At 45.2% G+C, this 16200-nt stretch overlaps 1 protein-coding gene across 1 annotated transcript in view; it reads left to right on the top strand.

The window, feature by feature from the left end:
• Positions 1-16200, top strand: part of MYLK (myosin light chain kinase) — a 244404-nt gene that overhangs the window by 192969 nt on the left and 35235 nt on the right. The window contains exons 22-24 of the mRNA XM_049785945.1: positions 6130-6162; positions 6255-6348; positions 9062-9265. Of these exons, the coding sequence (XP_049641902.1) occupies positions 6130-6162; positions 6255-6348; positions 9062-9265 (331 nt within the window). The remainder of the gene's footprint in view (positions 1-6129; positions 6163-6254; positions 6349-9061; positions 9266-16200) is intronic.

Raw genomic sequence — 16200 nt, 5'->3', positions numbered from 1 at the left:
CAAAAGTAATTCCTGAGCACAGACCCTAAGTCCTGAGCACCATCAGGTGTAGCCCAAAACTCAAAATAAATGAATAAAAATAGAAATTATGTTAAAAATTTTCTGATTAAATTGGGGCTTCAGGAAGAACTTTGGAGGAAAGCAATTTGCCAGTGCAATCCTATCTTGGGGACCTTTTCCCCATGAACTTCAGAAATCCACCAAAGCAGGTCTTCTTGGAGCTCCCGTTCCTTAAGGCATGGACCCAGGTGTGGGACAACTGGAAAGAGGCCTACAGCATCCGTAACTGATGCCACACCAGTTGTTCAGGACATGAAAACAACTATTTGCTACCCTTTGGTATGAGGAGAGGAGAGTGGGTGACATTGTCAGGAAGAGTCCTCCCCTTTACTAAAGAGTGATGGGAAGCAAAGAAACTTTCCAGAAGGTGTTCACAAAGGTGCAGCCATAGAATCCCCAGGAACCCTATAGATAGGTTCCTAGATCAGGGGAACTATGAGGTGCATGCAATACCTAGAAAAGTGCCTCTGCTCCATCTCTGTGGCCAGCTGATCCCTTCAAGGTTCAGAGGAGCCTCCTAGGACCCCTTCACTCTAAAAGCAGATAAAAGGAAGTGCTGAAACCTGCAGTGCAGAGGCAGGCAGGGTCTAGGACATTAAGGCTTCAGACAGAAAGTGTCTCCCACCCTCATGTCCAGTTGGATTCCTCAGAGGTTGTAGGAGAGGGAAGCAGTTGATTGATTTTAGGCTGGAGCAAGGCAAGAGAGCATTGTAGCAGAATTCCTTTGTGGACACATGTGTTTGTATCTCTGCGTATATATGTGTCTGAATTTGTGTGACTGTGAGTATATATGTGTCTCTGTGTTTTATGTATTTAAGTATGTATGTATCTCTGTGTTGGTATATATGTGTCTCTGTGAGTATATTTGTGTATCTCTGTTGGCGTGTGTCTGAGTATATGTGTGTGTCCCTATGTTTGCATTTGTGTCATCATATATGCATTGTATGTGTGTGAATATGGATGTGTGTCTCTGTGTTTGTATATGTCTGAGAATATATATGTGTCTCTGTGTTTATATGTGTCAGAATATTTATGTCTCTGTGTTTGTATGTGTGTGAGTATATATGTATATTTCTTTTTTTTTTTTTTTTGGTTTTTGGGCCACACCCGGTAACGCTCAGGGGTTACTCCTGGCTATGCGCTCAGAAGTCGCTCCTGGCTTGGGGGACCATATGGGACGCCGGGGGATCGAACCGCGGTCCGTCCAAGGCTAGCGCAGGCAAGGCAGGCACCTTACCTCTTTGCGCCACCGCCCGGCCCCTATGTATATTTCTTTCTTTTCTTTTTTTTTTTTTTTTGGTTTTTGGGCCATACACAGAGGTGCTCAAATGTTACTCCTGGATCTGCACTCAGAAATCACTCCTCACAGGCTCCAGGGATACATGGGATGATGGGAATCAAACCTGGGTCCGTCCCTGGTCAGCCATATGCAAGGCAAACTCCCTACCACTGTGCTATTGTTCTAGTCTGTTCTAGTGCTGTTCTGGGAGTCCCTGTGTAGGGCCCTAAACAGGGGTCCCTTCCCCAGCCCCAGTAGCCCCCTGATGTTAGACCCCCTCTCAGATTAGGTCCCCAACCCAAGGTTCCCCTCTACCCCTTCCAAGCCTGAGTAATTGACTTAATGGCATCTCTCCCTCCTTCACCTGCACTCTCACCTACTCCTGCTCTAACTCTTCAGCTCTCTTGTACTGTTTCTCCTTCTCCCAGTTAGCTCTGGTATATCCAGTCATTAGAAAACAGTGGCCATGGCCATTGCAGAGTTTTTTAAATTTGGACCTTCCTCCAAAGACCTTTAGAGGTTCCAGTACTGGCTCATAACTAGGCCACCCAAAGCCTTGCCAATCTCCACGGAGACTTCTCCAGGCTGAGGTGCCCTCTAGTGTGCACTGGGTATATAGCAGCCCTGAGCCATGCAGAAATAGCATGCAAAGGCTGAGTTCAGTGTGTCCTTCCCCAGCACCAAAAAATATGGTTTGTGTGTTTGTAAAGTAATTGCAGAGGCGTCTTCTAGGGAAGTTGCCGCATAACCTGGAATCTTGTAGGTCTCGGTGTATCAAAGAATTTTTCCCCATGTTGTTTGAATGATTGAGCATACTCAATCTTTTCCTCATGTTCCATTGAATGCCTCATTCTGCTCCTTCCTCTAGGGGAAGTGGAAACCATGTGGTTAGCTCTCCCTTACTTTAGCCCTTATGGGTGAGGAGCTCCACTAAGTGGACAGTGTTCTTGCCCTCTACTCTCTGCCTCATCCTGATAGCCACTTTCCTTCCAAATAGAAGGCAGTCCTGATAAGAATTGAGGGAAGGAAGAAAAAATGGAGGGAACACAATACCCTGAGTCTTAGTCCAGAGGACCATGTCACAGGCAAACAGCAGTGTGACTGAGCTAGGAAGTAGGGCATGGACACTCCAAGAGAAGCCAGGGAGTGAGACAGGTGTTAGGGGGGTCATGTGTGCTGGGAATGGAGACAACTAGGCCAGCTCTGTGGCCTCCGAGAAAGAGGGAAGAAGACAGCTCTGGAATCAGATGTTTGCCTGGGGATTAACAGGACATGTTCCTCAGTGCCAGGTCTAGAAAGCTCCTGTTGGGTTTAGAGTTTGGTTGTGGCTCCTCAGAGGAAAGCAGAGCTAATTGGTTTCCCCTAATGGGGCAGGCCATTAAGCCTGGCTTCTCTTCCCTCTCACCCTCTGGCTTGCCACTCCAGGAGAATGTGGCACCAGAAAAAAAACACAGGACCATTGACTCAGACAGTACCCGAAGGAACCCATGGGCCATGCTGACTGGAAATGGGGTTATTATTGACATTCATTCTTGGGGACAGGCATTCACAGGGGCTATGTTAATCGAAGCTGATCTGCTTGGGTTTCTTGAAGCCCTGTCCAAAAAAACAATCTTGAATCTTTATTGTTCTCATGTCCCTCTTCATTTGGGAGCACTTAGACTCAGCCTTCCTTCACCTTGAGGCCTAGCCCCAAATCATTCTCAATAACCAGAAGCTCACCCTTAGCAAGTGATTTTTATTTTTTAATTTCCTATCATCTGGGCCAGAGAGATAGTACAGGGGTCAGGCACTTGCCAGGCATGTGAACACAATAGTTGTGACCCATTTTGAGTACATCACATTTCATTCCCCAAGAACTGTGAGGGTCATTCCTGAGCATAAAGCCAAAATTAGATTCTGGGCACCACCCAGAATAGCCCAGAAACAAATAAACAAAAAATGTTTTTCTTTCATGGGAGACCCCAGACCATGTGGTGCTCAGGTTTGCCCCTGCACATGCCTCAGGGCTAAAGCTTAGGACCTCACACATGCCCAGGCACTTTCTACCCCATTGAGTCCTCATGCAAGACCTTCCTTATGGGAACTAAGCATGTTGGCATGGTGGCCTCAGTGCTACAGATGGCACTGGTGTGAGAACAGGGACCTTGCCTCTGTGGGTGAGTGCCCTCAGAGAACTTTCCATCTTCCTAAGGCAGCTCATTTTTTCATCCCCCTTGGGTCTACCCATCATCAGGTTTTAGGAACAAGGGCCCACACTCTGCCAGGGGCAACCCACCATCGTATTTGTGGCTGGTATCTGCCCCACAAGCATCCACTGTTCACCACATACCACATGTTCAGAAGTCTTCTGGGCCCCAGAAACCCATCTCTTCTTTCCTTTGAGTGCCATATGTATGTGTGTCCAGTTATACTTTGGAAGTCACCATAGTCATTCAGCTCAGGGTATATACAGTGCAGAGGTGTACAGATGATGAAGGGCATCATCCTCCACAGCCTGATCCATGATCAGTCTTAACTCTCATTTTTGTGATTTAGAAGAACTGAAGGGTTCCATGGGACTGCCCCTATTTTACGACAAACCTCTCAGCTGGGCGGTGTCTGACCAGCTCTACACTCTGCCTCCTCCTGTGATCCTGGGACAGGACAGCACGAACTCGCTTCTTCATCTTTCTCTCCTCTTTTCTTTCTCCCCATCTACTTCTGGCCCTGTTTCTCTCTCCCCACCCATCCATCCCTTCCCACCTGTTGATGTTTTTACAGTGACCAGGGTGGGCTCAAAGACAACTGGGTGCAGTATTAATACACTTGACTATGGTACTCACATACCTGGTTGTGCTTACACACCTGATTTTGGTGCTCACATACCTGATTGAGGTGCTCACACACCAGTTGAGGTGCTGACACACTGGTTGAGATGCTCACACTCCCAGTTGCTGGAGATCACAGGCTTTGTTGTAGCTCCAGGGAATGGGAATAACAAAGCTGCTGAGAGCACACTCACATGTAGGGTTGTGCCAGGGATCCAGCCTCATATCTTCCAGAACATTTCTTCCCACAGGACTTTTCCTGGGACCCCACACAAACACACACTTTAAATTCTTTCCTACCTTCTGATTTCTCTCCAGTCTTCTTCTCTCTGTCTCTTCAGTAATATTCGCTTGGATTCACTTAATGGCCGGGAGTCAGCAGCATGTTGCTAAGGAGTGTGAAAAGCTTCTGTGCCCAGAAGGGCCAGAACTTAACTAGCTCCTGAAGAAACCACCTTCCTTTCACTTCTTAGAAAACTGAGGCTCAAAAAGGGAAGGTGCTTGGCCAAGATCAAAAAGACATAGTGGCTCTAAAAGGGCAAACTTGTCAAACATGACAGCCTGCAGCTCCCCATCTCCTGTTTCTCTCACACCCTACATCCACTCCTGATACAGCCACTTGAGCCGTAAGCCAGCTCCCCCTTCCTATACTTCAAAGATTCAGTGGATTGTCTGGGCGATGTTACCCACCTCTTGTTGTAGTCCCTCCTTTTCTTTCAGATACATGCAAATCTCCACCTTCCCAGGAGGAGACCCAGAACTGTAGATGCTCCTTCTTTTCTCCTTGTGCATAGACTGCACTATTTGTGTAAGAGCATAATCTTTTGGGGGGGGGGGCAAAGTGAATTACAAATCTTTCACAGTAATACTTAAGGCACATAGTAGTAATAAATGAGGGGCATTCCCACCACCAGTGTTGTCTTCCCTCCACTCCTGTTCCCAGCATGCATCCCTCTTCCTCCTCCTCTACCCTCCATAATGCTAGTGCAGCTGTTCCCACCATGTACAGTTTGATGAAGATTGGGTATCATTTCTGTTGTCGTTGACTTTGGATTTTGTGTTAAAGTCTGATTTATGTTATGTCCAAATGGACATAGGACTGTCTGGTCTTGGCACCATCCATTTTTCTCCCTCCAAATATGATGCTGATCAAGGTGATTCCAGTAATGTGTAAGAGCATAATCTTATCATTGATGTTCTAAGTGGATGTTTGAGTTATAAATCTCAAGCAAGGTGAACTCATATCTTCTATATATTTTGGTATTTTGGGATCCCCACTAACTGATGGAATTTTACTTATTTTTAAATAGTAAGGTAGGGAAGTGGACTGGAGAAATAATACCAGGTTAAGGCACTTTCCTTGCATTCAACCAGTCCTGATTCAATCCTAGAGCAATGAGTAAGCCCTGAGCACAGCCAGATATGGCCCCCAAATCAAAAATGTTTAGGGTAGGAAATAATGAAAACGAGTACTTGCTTTACACATACTTGGGGAGCCCAGGTTCAACTCCCCAGAACAAAGTGATCTACCCTCTTATACATTCATCCACACACATGCCCAGAACATTGCTAGGAGCAACACCAGAGCACAGAGCCGGGAACAGTCCACAAGTACATGTAGGAATAGCCCCAAAACAGCAACAACCTAAAGTTCAGATTTCAAGTAGATGAATTGAACTCTAGAGGTGGTTGTGGGTGGTGAGTGTCTGAGCTAGATCAGAATTGTCTGTCATACTGGGTATGATTCTAAGAGTCAGAGGGACTAGAAGAAAATGTCTCAGAGCCAGGTTAGCCTGGCAAGAGTTGGTAGAGGCCCATGCCCATCAGTGTAGATGGATTAAGGCTATGACAAGACTCAGAGTTCTGGATTGGGAGGTCTCATTTTCTGGGCAGGCTGAACCAGGCATACGCTGTCCCCTGCTGCCCACAGGCCTTAATACTAATCACTGTGTCCTCTCTGCTCCTCTCTGTCTCCCTCAGAGCCCAAGGATGAGGTGGAGGTGTCAGATGATGGTGAGTGGATGCTCCCTGCCCTGTAGATAAACTTGTGGGGTGCAGGGGCTGGATTCTGAGAGCTCTCACCCACTCACACCCACTCTCTGCAGATGAGAAGGAGCCTGAAGTCGACTACCGAACTGTAACAGTCAACACAGAACAGAAAGTGTCCGACTTCTACGACATCGAAGAGCGACTAGGATCGTAAGTGGGTGGGAAGAATTCTTCAGGCACAGGACGATCATGACTCAGGACCCATAGCTGAGATCCAGGCTCATCCTGTGCATTCCTGGGCCCTTCAGAGTTGAGGGGCAGAAACCTGTCAGCAGCTCCTAGTGCTCTTAGAAACTGGTGTTCTGTGACAGCCTTGAGCAAGTCTATCCAACTCTGGACACCCTCTTGCATACACAATCCAGCCAAGAGCCCTGGTCAGTCTGGGCCTGGGGGATTCAGTGTGTTTTGCTTGTCAGATTGGTCATATTCCACCTCATAATCCTTGACACTTGTTTCATCTTGTGGTGTATTGTTGAGGGTTATTTTTGTTTTTTGTTTTTGTTTTTTTGGGTTTTTTTTTAGTTTTATGTGTATTTTATTAGAGATATAAATTTTATCAGCTATATTTCAGAAATTAAAAAAGTCTGACTTTGGTGGGTGTTCCATGAATACCCATTTGGGAAATAGTAAAATAGATGGATTTGTTGGTATTCTAATAACTTTTGAAGCTTTTTGAGGCCCCATTAAAATATATCTTTATACCATTTAACTTTACAAAATGGATACTCATCTCTAAAATATGACTTATAACAGGACCTACCTCTATATTTTCTAGAATTTAAGTACATAGACTTCAAGATGTATTTTTTTAATTGTTTTTGTTTTTTAGTAAAAGTAGTGCTATCTCCACATTTTTTAATTTTTTGTTTTGGTTTTTTGTTTTGTTTTGTTTTGTTTTGGGTCACACCCAGCATTGCTCAGGGGTTACTCCTGACTGCCTGCTCAAAAATAGCTCCTGGCAGGCACGGGGGACCATATGGGACACCGGGATTCGAACCAACCACCTTTGGTCCTGGATTGGCTGCTTGCAAGGCAAACACCGCTGTGCTATCTCTCCGGGCCCTTGTTTTTGTTTTAGGACCACACCCAGTGGTGCTCAGGGTCTATGCTGGCTCCTGTGCTCAAAAATCGCTCCTGGCAGGCACAGGGGACCATTTGGGATGCCAGGATTCAAACCACCATTGATCCTGGGTGGGCCGCTTGCAAAGCAAATGCCCTACCACTGTACTATCTCTCTGACCCCTGTCTCCAATTTTTTTAAACTTCACCCCACTTTTTTTTGTTTGTTTTTGGGTCACACCCGGCAGCTCTCAGGAGTTACTCCTGGCTCTATGTTCAGAAATCGCTCCTGGCAGGCTCAGGGGACCATATGGAATGCAGGGATTTGAACCACCGACCTTCTGCATGCAAGGCAAACGCCTTACCTCCATGCTATCTCTTCACTCTTCACCCCACTTTTTGCAAAAAATACTTTTGGCATAATATCTGCAACACTAATGTGGTGAGACACATACAACTGCCTCAGTGCCCTGGTGCTACCAACCAAACACACTGCTAGGTTCACCTGCTCACTCAGCTCCTCCCTGGGATATGCCCAGGGCTCTCTCCCTCATCCCTGTCCTTCAGCATGGCTCTGGATGACCCCCCCTAACAGTTAAGCTTGCTCTATCCCTGGTAGAGTGGAGCAGCAGGATAAGCAGGTCTTAGTATCTATGCCCAGCAAGTTCCTGGGAAATAAAGGAGTGACCCCAAACTCAAAGCAGTTCCCTGTAAAGAATCTGTGCCTCGAAGGATCTATGCTAGGGACATTTCTCCCTTCCTCCTTCCAGGGACACACAGTGTCCTCCAGGGCTTGTTTGAAGGTTTACCGTATTTTCCGGCATAAAAGACGACTTTTGAAACAAAAAAAAAGTCAACCGAAAATCGGGGGTCGTCTTATATGCCGAGTATATCCCGAAAAATATTTCAATATGCCGCTAAACGAAAATTGTCTGAATATTGCTACAAAACGAATTTTCCAACTCGATCCTGCACCAATTACTGCAAGGCTGCTCAGACCGCCTCTCTAACTCAGCCAATCCAAGCAGGCTTTTATGCATGCAAATGAGACAATGTTCTGGACCCAAATCTACACTGTAAAAAGCCTGCTCAGATTGGCCAGAGTCAGAGAGGAAGTCTATGACAGTAGAACCTTTGAACCTTTGCTTGTTGTGATTGTCTCACTGTGGTACATGAGCACAGGAACACATGCAGCACATGCAGCACAGGAACGCTCTGTCTTATACAGTGAATATAGGCCTAAACCTATGTTATAACTGCAAAATTAGGGTGTCGTCTTATACGCCCGATAGTCTTATACGCCGGCAAATACGGTACAAGTGGAATGCTGGAGAAGGCAGTGGAAAGACTTCTCAGAAAATTACTCTGGCGGGAAGGGAAGCAGAACCCATGGAAGCAGCATTCAGGCTCAAATTCCTTTGTTGTTCTGAAAGCCAGTAAGGCCAGACAGGGTTTGGGGTGCATCAGTAGAGGTTGGCCTGTGGGGAGACCAATTTTATCAGCATCAGGAGTACACTCTCCTTCTCTGGAACACAGCATGGTTTTTTAGGAAAGGCACAGACCATAGCTGGTTTAAACTATGTGGCTTATCCACCCAGTCTTTGCCTGAGGCCCCATGTCAGTGGAGCCCCAAAGCAGCTGCAGGTGGGGACGTGAGCAAATGGCCCCAGCTGTGTCCCCATGAAACTTTATTTGTAAAATAGACATGGCAAGGTTGGTCCTGCAGGCCACCACTTGTCCACCATGACTCAGAGTGAGAACTAGACTCAACTCACCTCCTCTCTGCTCCTGTTGTCATTTGCAGGGGGAAATTTGGACAGGTCTTTCGACTGGTTGAGAAGAAAACTGGAAAAATCTGGGCAGGGAAATTTTTTAAGGCATATTCAGCAAAAGAGAAGGAGAATATTCGGGAGGAGATCAGCATCATGAATTGCCTGCACCACCCCAAGCTGGTCCAGTGTGTGGATGCCTTCGAAGAAAAGGCCAACATTGTCATGGTCCTGGAGATGTGAGTACTATGGCCATGCATGGCTCCCCCACAAGCAGGGTGGGTCCATTCCCATGCTCCCTTGCTACAGACTGGAGTGGAATGACAAAAGTTCTGGGCAGCATGTCCATGCCTGGCACCAGTCCTCTGCTCATTTTTGCAATAAATAGGCAAATCTTGAGGTAACCCTCACCCCTTTCACTTCCCTCCCTACTATGAAATGGTCAAGACTGTCTCTGGCTCAATGGCTTCCCACAAGACATTCTGACTTCAGATGGCTTTAGAAACCAAGGAGAGAAATAAAGAAAATTCCTGGCTAGTTTGCAAAGAGAAAGATCCCAGGATGGCACTGAGAAGGCAGGAAAGTAACCTTTGCTTAAGGCCTCATGGCTCCCTCTTACATAGCCTTAACAACTCAAGTTTGTATTCTTGGTGTTGTTGAGCTTAGGGGGCCATGCCTGGAGGTACCCAGGAAGTCATGCAGTGATGTGGATGGAACCCAAGCCCTATGCATTCTAGGCATGCACTCCAGCCTTTCAATCTTTCTCCTCTTCATTTCTTTTTCTTGTTTGGTTTTGGGGTCCACACGTAACAATAAGCATTTCTGTTTCTGTGCTCAGGGATCACTCCTGGTGGGGTTCTCGGAACCATATGGGATACTAGGGATTGAACCCAGGTTATCTTGCATGAAAGGTAGATATTAAATTCCTGTGCTTTATCTCTAGCACCAGTCCCTTTGTTTTTACTCCTATTTCCACACTGAAGAATAGAACTTTTGGGGTTTGACTAAAGTTTTCGGGAAGACTCATAGGGCCTCCAACTATGGTTATCCTAGTGATCTTTGCCCCCTTTGAGTCCCCTCCCTTTGTCCCCTTTATTCCCTCCCTCTCCTCCCTCTTCTCTGAGTAGCTGGCATGCACATACACATGTGTTATGCACATGTTGGCAAACTAGGTAACTCTATTTCATCTATATTTTAAAGTATTCTTTCATGTTTATCTTTGGGTTTTCTGTTTGTTTGTTTGTTTTAATAATTTTTATTTTGCCCAAAGTGCATTACAAATCATTCACAGTAGTATTTTAGGTACATCACAGTGAAAAGTCCTGTTCCCATCTCTGTGCCTCATCTACCTTGACCCTACCCAACCTCTGACTCATTTTATAAGCTCTGTATCCTTCCGAAGTCTCTATAGCAAAAGAAGCACATGCCATCCATGTACTTCACACACATTTTGCTTGCAGCTTTATCTTGAGATGCCTGTGTCTGTGGCTTGGGGCATTCTGGGTCTCCAATGTTTGGAATCCCATCAGGGCCTTGTATCACTTTATCTAAGCACCTTATAGTGTATAGGAGGTCAGATGTTTCCAGACTTTTCCCATAGAGAGTTTGAAACCCTATATATGGCTCTTCCCTCATGCCTGTATTCCTCTGTGCCATGAATTTGAAAGCTATGGGGATGTGGGTGCCTGCATGAAAAACATGTAGAAATTATGAGTCGGGTGTCCTGAATCCCTCACAGGAGATCTCTGGTGGGGATTTCAGTTGCATTTTGATGATATTCTGAGGCATCTGTAAGCAGGTGTTTGTGTGAGTGGAGTGTGTGCCTTTCCTCTCCTCTCACTCCTGTTTCCCTCCTGTGTGTCCTTCTGGAGCCCAGTTGTACTCAAGAGAAGACTTGAATCCATTAGACATGCTCCCACCCACACCCTGTCTCTGACTTAGTATAAAATTGTGCTTTAGTGACTCAGCAGTGCCAGTCCTCAGGTTTATTAATATATAGAGTAACATGCTGTCTGATAATTCTGTGGGGATTATATGGAATATCATAAGACACAGGGCTCTGCAGGTGGACATTTTCTTCATAAACGGTGATTGGCTCTTTCCATGTATTGTTTGTTTTAATATTATTTTAATATTGTTTTAATATTATTTCTGAGTTTTTAACACCCAAGGTGTAGAGGAACAATACCTACTATTCGAGAAACCTGGGATCAGGGTCTGAATAATTGTTGAATGCTGACTTTGTTACATCCCTCCTCGGAGATGCAGCATTTAAACTAGATTCCCTTTCTGGTTTTACAGTTCTGCAGTTCTGTAGGCTTCTATGAAATTCAGAGAAAAATTTTATCTCTTGAACTATGTTTCCAGCTTAAACTTAATCCCTCCCACTTCCAGAGAAGACTTAATCCCTGATTGGGGACTCACTCACCCTGACCTTACACTAGCCCCAAAGGCTGCTTTTCACATTTATTATAGAAGAAACTGCCTGGTCCCAGCAGGATGAACATGCGAGACACATGAGCAATGTTGGTGCCTGAAGAAGTTAAATTTTTGTTAATATCTTTATTTAAACACCGTGATTATAAGCATGATTGTAGTTGGGTTTTAGTCATAAAAAGAACACCCCCCCCCTTTACCAGTACAATATTCCCACCACCATTGTTCCCCATTTCCCTCCTTCCCCATCTCCTGCCTGTATTTAAGAAGGAAGAAGTTAAACTTTGAGGAAGTTTGTGAGAGGATAGGGTGGGTGTAGAAGGCAGCCAAGTCCGGGTAAGACTGGGCAGCAGCGCCAGTGGGCAGAATACCATACTTAGCTTGGAATTGGGAGTTGGCAGGCTGGACGGAAAATGTTGGAAGAAAACATAAGTAAGCTTCAGCTGGTCTGGCTTTTGTCCCTCCGCCCTTGCCTTCCCACTCCCCCATGGACAGGAGTGAATCTTCTATAAGCAGATGCTTGAGCATTGATTTGCCTGCACCTGGGGAGAACCAAGCAGAGAAGAAGAGGTAGATTATCTATCCATCTGCACTTGCTGGCTGGCTTAGACAGATCGAACCTCTGATGAAGAAAGGTTGGCTTCCACTATGCTTTTTGTTGGGTGGATAAAGTACAAGGACAATGCCTGGTGACGGAGAAAAGTGGAAAAGGATTCTCGAGGTTCTATCTCCGGTGCAATTGCCTCAGGGCCAGTGAGAAAGCAGCTTTGATGCATGTTTTCAGCCTCTCTGTTGCTGAGACAAGCCTACATCACTATAACAGCCTGGCTCTGAGACACAGGACCTGGTCTGGGGTCCAGGCTTGTCCTTTAGGCGTGCTTGGGGTTGTCAGGTTTGGGAGACCCTGAACATAGAAGCACATGGATCTCCATATCAGTCCCACCTCTGAGCTGCCAGGATCCAAAAAGTAGGGCTGGGAGTGTGAAGTGTGTCCTGAAGCCACTTCCTTCGGGCTGTTAATGAGGATGGAATGAGGTCTGCGATCTGGGAACCAGCTTGATCCCTTGAGATTAGGTAGTCTTGAGAGTTGGGATTCTTTCACTCATTTTTATTTATTAATCACACTTTTCCTCTGGCCCAGTCTTGCTACTTGGCATTTTTCCTATCTCCAATATGGCCGTTACTTTTTTTTTTTTTTTTTTACTTTCTATTAAGCCAATATTTTTCATTCATAGCCTTGAGAGGATTTTTTGTTTGTTTATTTTGGTTTGGATTTTATAGTGCCAAGAACCAACCCCAGGGCCTCATAGATGCAAAGCAGGCACTTTATCAATGAGCCAATCCTGGCTGGTAGCCTTGAATATTTTGTCAAGAATCTATACAACTCTAGTCTTGCTTATGAAATCCTTTTCCTCCTTGAAAATAGATCACTCGAATAGTTTTGAAAATACATAAATATGTGTAATAGGTTTGAACCTATGTTGACTAGTTAACTTATAAAAATGGCACTGTAGGACCAGAGAGAGCTTAACAGGCTAAACACATTTATAAGGCCTGGATTCGATTCTTGTCACTTCATGAGTCCTCAAACACCACCAGGATCTATCTCTAGCATACAGCTGGGAAAACACCTCCCCCCACCTAAGGTAAAAGAGAGAAATGTCTCTATAATTATCTTCATTCCACACATATATACCGCTCATTGCCTTAAGCAGTTCCAAGGGTAAGTAATAGTTCCTTGTTCCAGAATATTCTAAATTTAAAACCCAGTATTTTGAAATACTTTGTGCCCATATTGCTAGACACAAAGAAGTATCTAGAAATGAACTGGAACCTTTTCAGACATAATATTGATCATTAATATAAGTGTAGGCCAAGGTGGTCTTGACATAAAAACTGCAGACAAAACTGGAAATCCACAGAGGGGAAAAGCATATTATAGAGGGAGCCCAGCATGATTTCTCAATGGACGTCTCAATGGCAAGTAAACCTATACTTTCCAAACTTGTTTGAGTATAAGAAGAACATGGAGGTGAAGATGGAGAGATAATATATCACATATGACTCACATATGCTGACCTGGGTTCTATACCCACCCTCCCAGGAATGACTCTTAAAGACAGAGCCAAAAGTAAGGCTTGGCATCACCAGGCACCGCTAAGTGATTTCCAAAGCAATGCAAGTTTATATGGAACACTATTGAAATATGAATCCTCAGATTCCTTCTGCACTTCTCTCTTTTTCTTCCTTCCTTTCTTCCTTTCTTTCTATTTTACTTTCTTTCTCTTTCTCTCTTTTTTCTTTCTTTCCTTCTTTCTTCCTTTCTTTTTCTTTTCTTTCTTTCTTTCTTTCTTTCTTTCTTTCTTTCTTTCTTTCTTTCTTTCTTTCTTTCTTTCTTTCTTTCTTTCTCTCTTTTTCTTCTTTTTGAGGAGGGTCACACCTAGCAGTCAGGGCTCACTCCTGGCTCTGTGCTCAGGGATCACTCTTGGTGGGCTCTGGAAACCATATGACATACTGCAGATCAAACCTGGTGCGCAAGGCAAGTATCCTACCCACTATACTATTGCTCCAACTCCTTCTTTCACATTTTTCTGATTCAATATTTTTAGGACTCAGAGAATGTGGCTCATGTCAGAGAGTATCTCTGTCGATGTGTATAAGACGTTGGAAGGAGGATGCCATTAAAAAAATTCTCTAGGAAAAGGGCCAGAGTGGTGGTGCAAGCAGTAAGGTATCTGTCTTGTCTGCACAAGCCTTGGATGAACCACGGTTCAATCCCCTGGCGTCCCATATGGTCCCCCAAGCCAGGATCTATTTCTGAACTCATAGCAAGGACTAACCCCTGAACATCACCGGGTTTTGGGCCCCCCCCCCTAATAAAATCTCCAGGAAAGGAGTTTAGGAATCTGCATTTTCTTCTGTGTGTGTGTGTGTGTGTGTGTGTGTGTGTGTGTGTGTGTATTTAGACCATGCCTAGCAGTGTCCAGAGACTACTCCTAGCTCTGTGCTTAGGGAAGTCACATGCAAAGCATGCACTCAGCCCATTAAGCTCTCTCTGGCTTGTCTCTCTTTTTTATTTTTATTTTAACAATCAGTTAAGATGCTGCTGAAGGTCACGCACTTTAGTTACAATATTCACATACACTTGGTGTGGCACCAGGGATCCCAGATAGCAGAGACCTTGGGATATCACTTGGGCATATGTAACCATGCAAGGAATCAAACTCATGGCCTCACTCTTGCAAGGCAGAAACTATACTACTGAGCAGTCCCTGAGCCCTGAGAACCTTAATTTTCAACAAGAAAATGAGAGGGGGGGGGAAGGGAGGGAAGGAGAGAGAGAGAGAGAGAGAGAGAGAGAGAGAGAGAGAGAGAGAGAGAGAGAGTATAATAGGGGAGGGGGGAAGAGCCAGAGATTAAAATACTACTTGCCTTTTATGTGGATGACCTACAACAAAAAAGAGCCAAGTTGTAGTTTAATCCTCACCACAACTCATGGTCCCCTGTGTCCCATCAGGAATGATCCCTGAACACAGAGCCAGAGATAAGTAAGCCTGAGTACTGCAGAGTGAGGCCCAAATATAAGAAATGGGGAAAGAAAATATTAAGTATTTACTACAGCACTCTTCTGGTTACTTCACTTCTATTAACTCACTCAATTTTCACAGCATCCCTGCAAGATGGTGCTGTTATTCGATATCTTATCACACAGCTTGTTAAAGGCAAGGACAGTGGAAGCAGAGTGATAGTACAACAGGTAAAGCTTGCCTTGCATGGCCAACCGGGGCTCAATCTGTAGTCTGTATCTTGCAGACAGGAAACTGAGACATGGAGATGGTAAGAAACACCTAGGACCTATTACTAGTGATGAATAGGACCTATAGCCTTGAGAACAATAGAAATGGGGAGCTCGAGGGCTCAAGCGCCACCTGCTGGTGTCCACAAGCCTCAGTCTCCATTTCGGTACTATCTACATACGGACTCTTGTTCCAACGCCTCCAAGCGGCCACTGGTACAAACTGAGTATTCCCAGCCACATGATAGCAGAAGCTGTGCTGTGCTTGCTGACTTCAGTGCAACCTGAGTGTCTCCTTCTGGGGTCAGTGATGAGAGTGGCTTGCCCACCACAGTTGTTCAATACAATTAGCATTTGTTCATCACTCCAAGTATGGCACATTACAAATATTTCTTTATTCCCAATAATTATAGACAGATCAGGAAATGGGCCCAGAGGGGTTAAGAAACTTGCCCATGTCACACAGCCTTTTAAAGGCAGAGATAGTAGTGACAGAGATAGAATAGGACAACCTGAGTTTTATCCTTGGCATACCATATGATCCCCCAAGTAGTGCCAGGAGCAGAGCCAAAAGTGCCAGTAAGCCCTGAGCGTTGCTGAGTGTGCCCCTGCCACCTACACGAAAAGGCAGAAACAGAGTTCAAATGCAGTTGTTTTCCTTCTTCAAAGGCAAAGGGGAAACTCTAGAAGCAAGGAGGTCTGTAAGATGAGGGTTGGCCCAGGACTTAGCTCACCCCAGCTGGTGGAGCCACACACCCTTGCAAAAGAGATCTCTGAGTTCTGACTGAAGTACACGTTGCTGAGGAACACTTGAAATCTGAGCAATGACCAAAGAAAGTGGGTCACAGGGCTGGGGCAGGTCCCAGCATATCCATGTGTTTTCAGGCAGGAAGATCTTGGATTTGCTCTAAAGACATTTTGTTTTTGTTTTTGTTTTTGGGC

Source organism: Suncus etruscus, chromosome 13 (assembly GCF_024139225.1).
Source record: "Suncus etruscus isolate mSunEtr1 chromosome 13, mSunEtr1.pri.cur, whole genome shotgun sequence".
In the NCBI taxonomy this organism is placed as follows: Eukaryota; Metazoa; Chordata; class Mammalia; order Eulipotyphla; family Soricidae; genus Suncus; species Suncus etruscus.
This window is presented reverse-complemented; position numbering and strand designations above follow the sequence as displayed.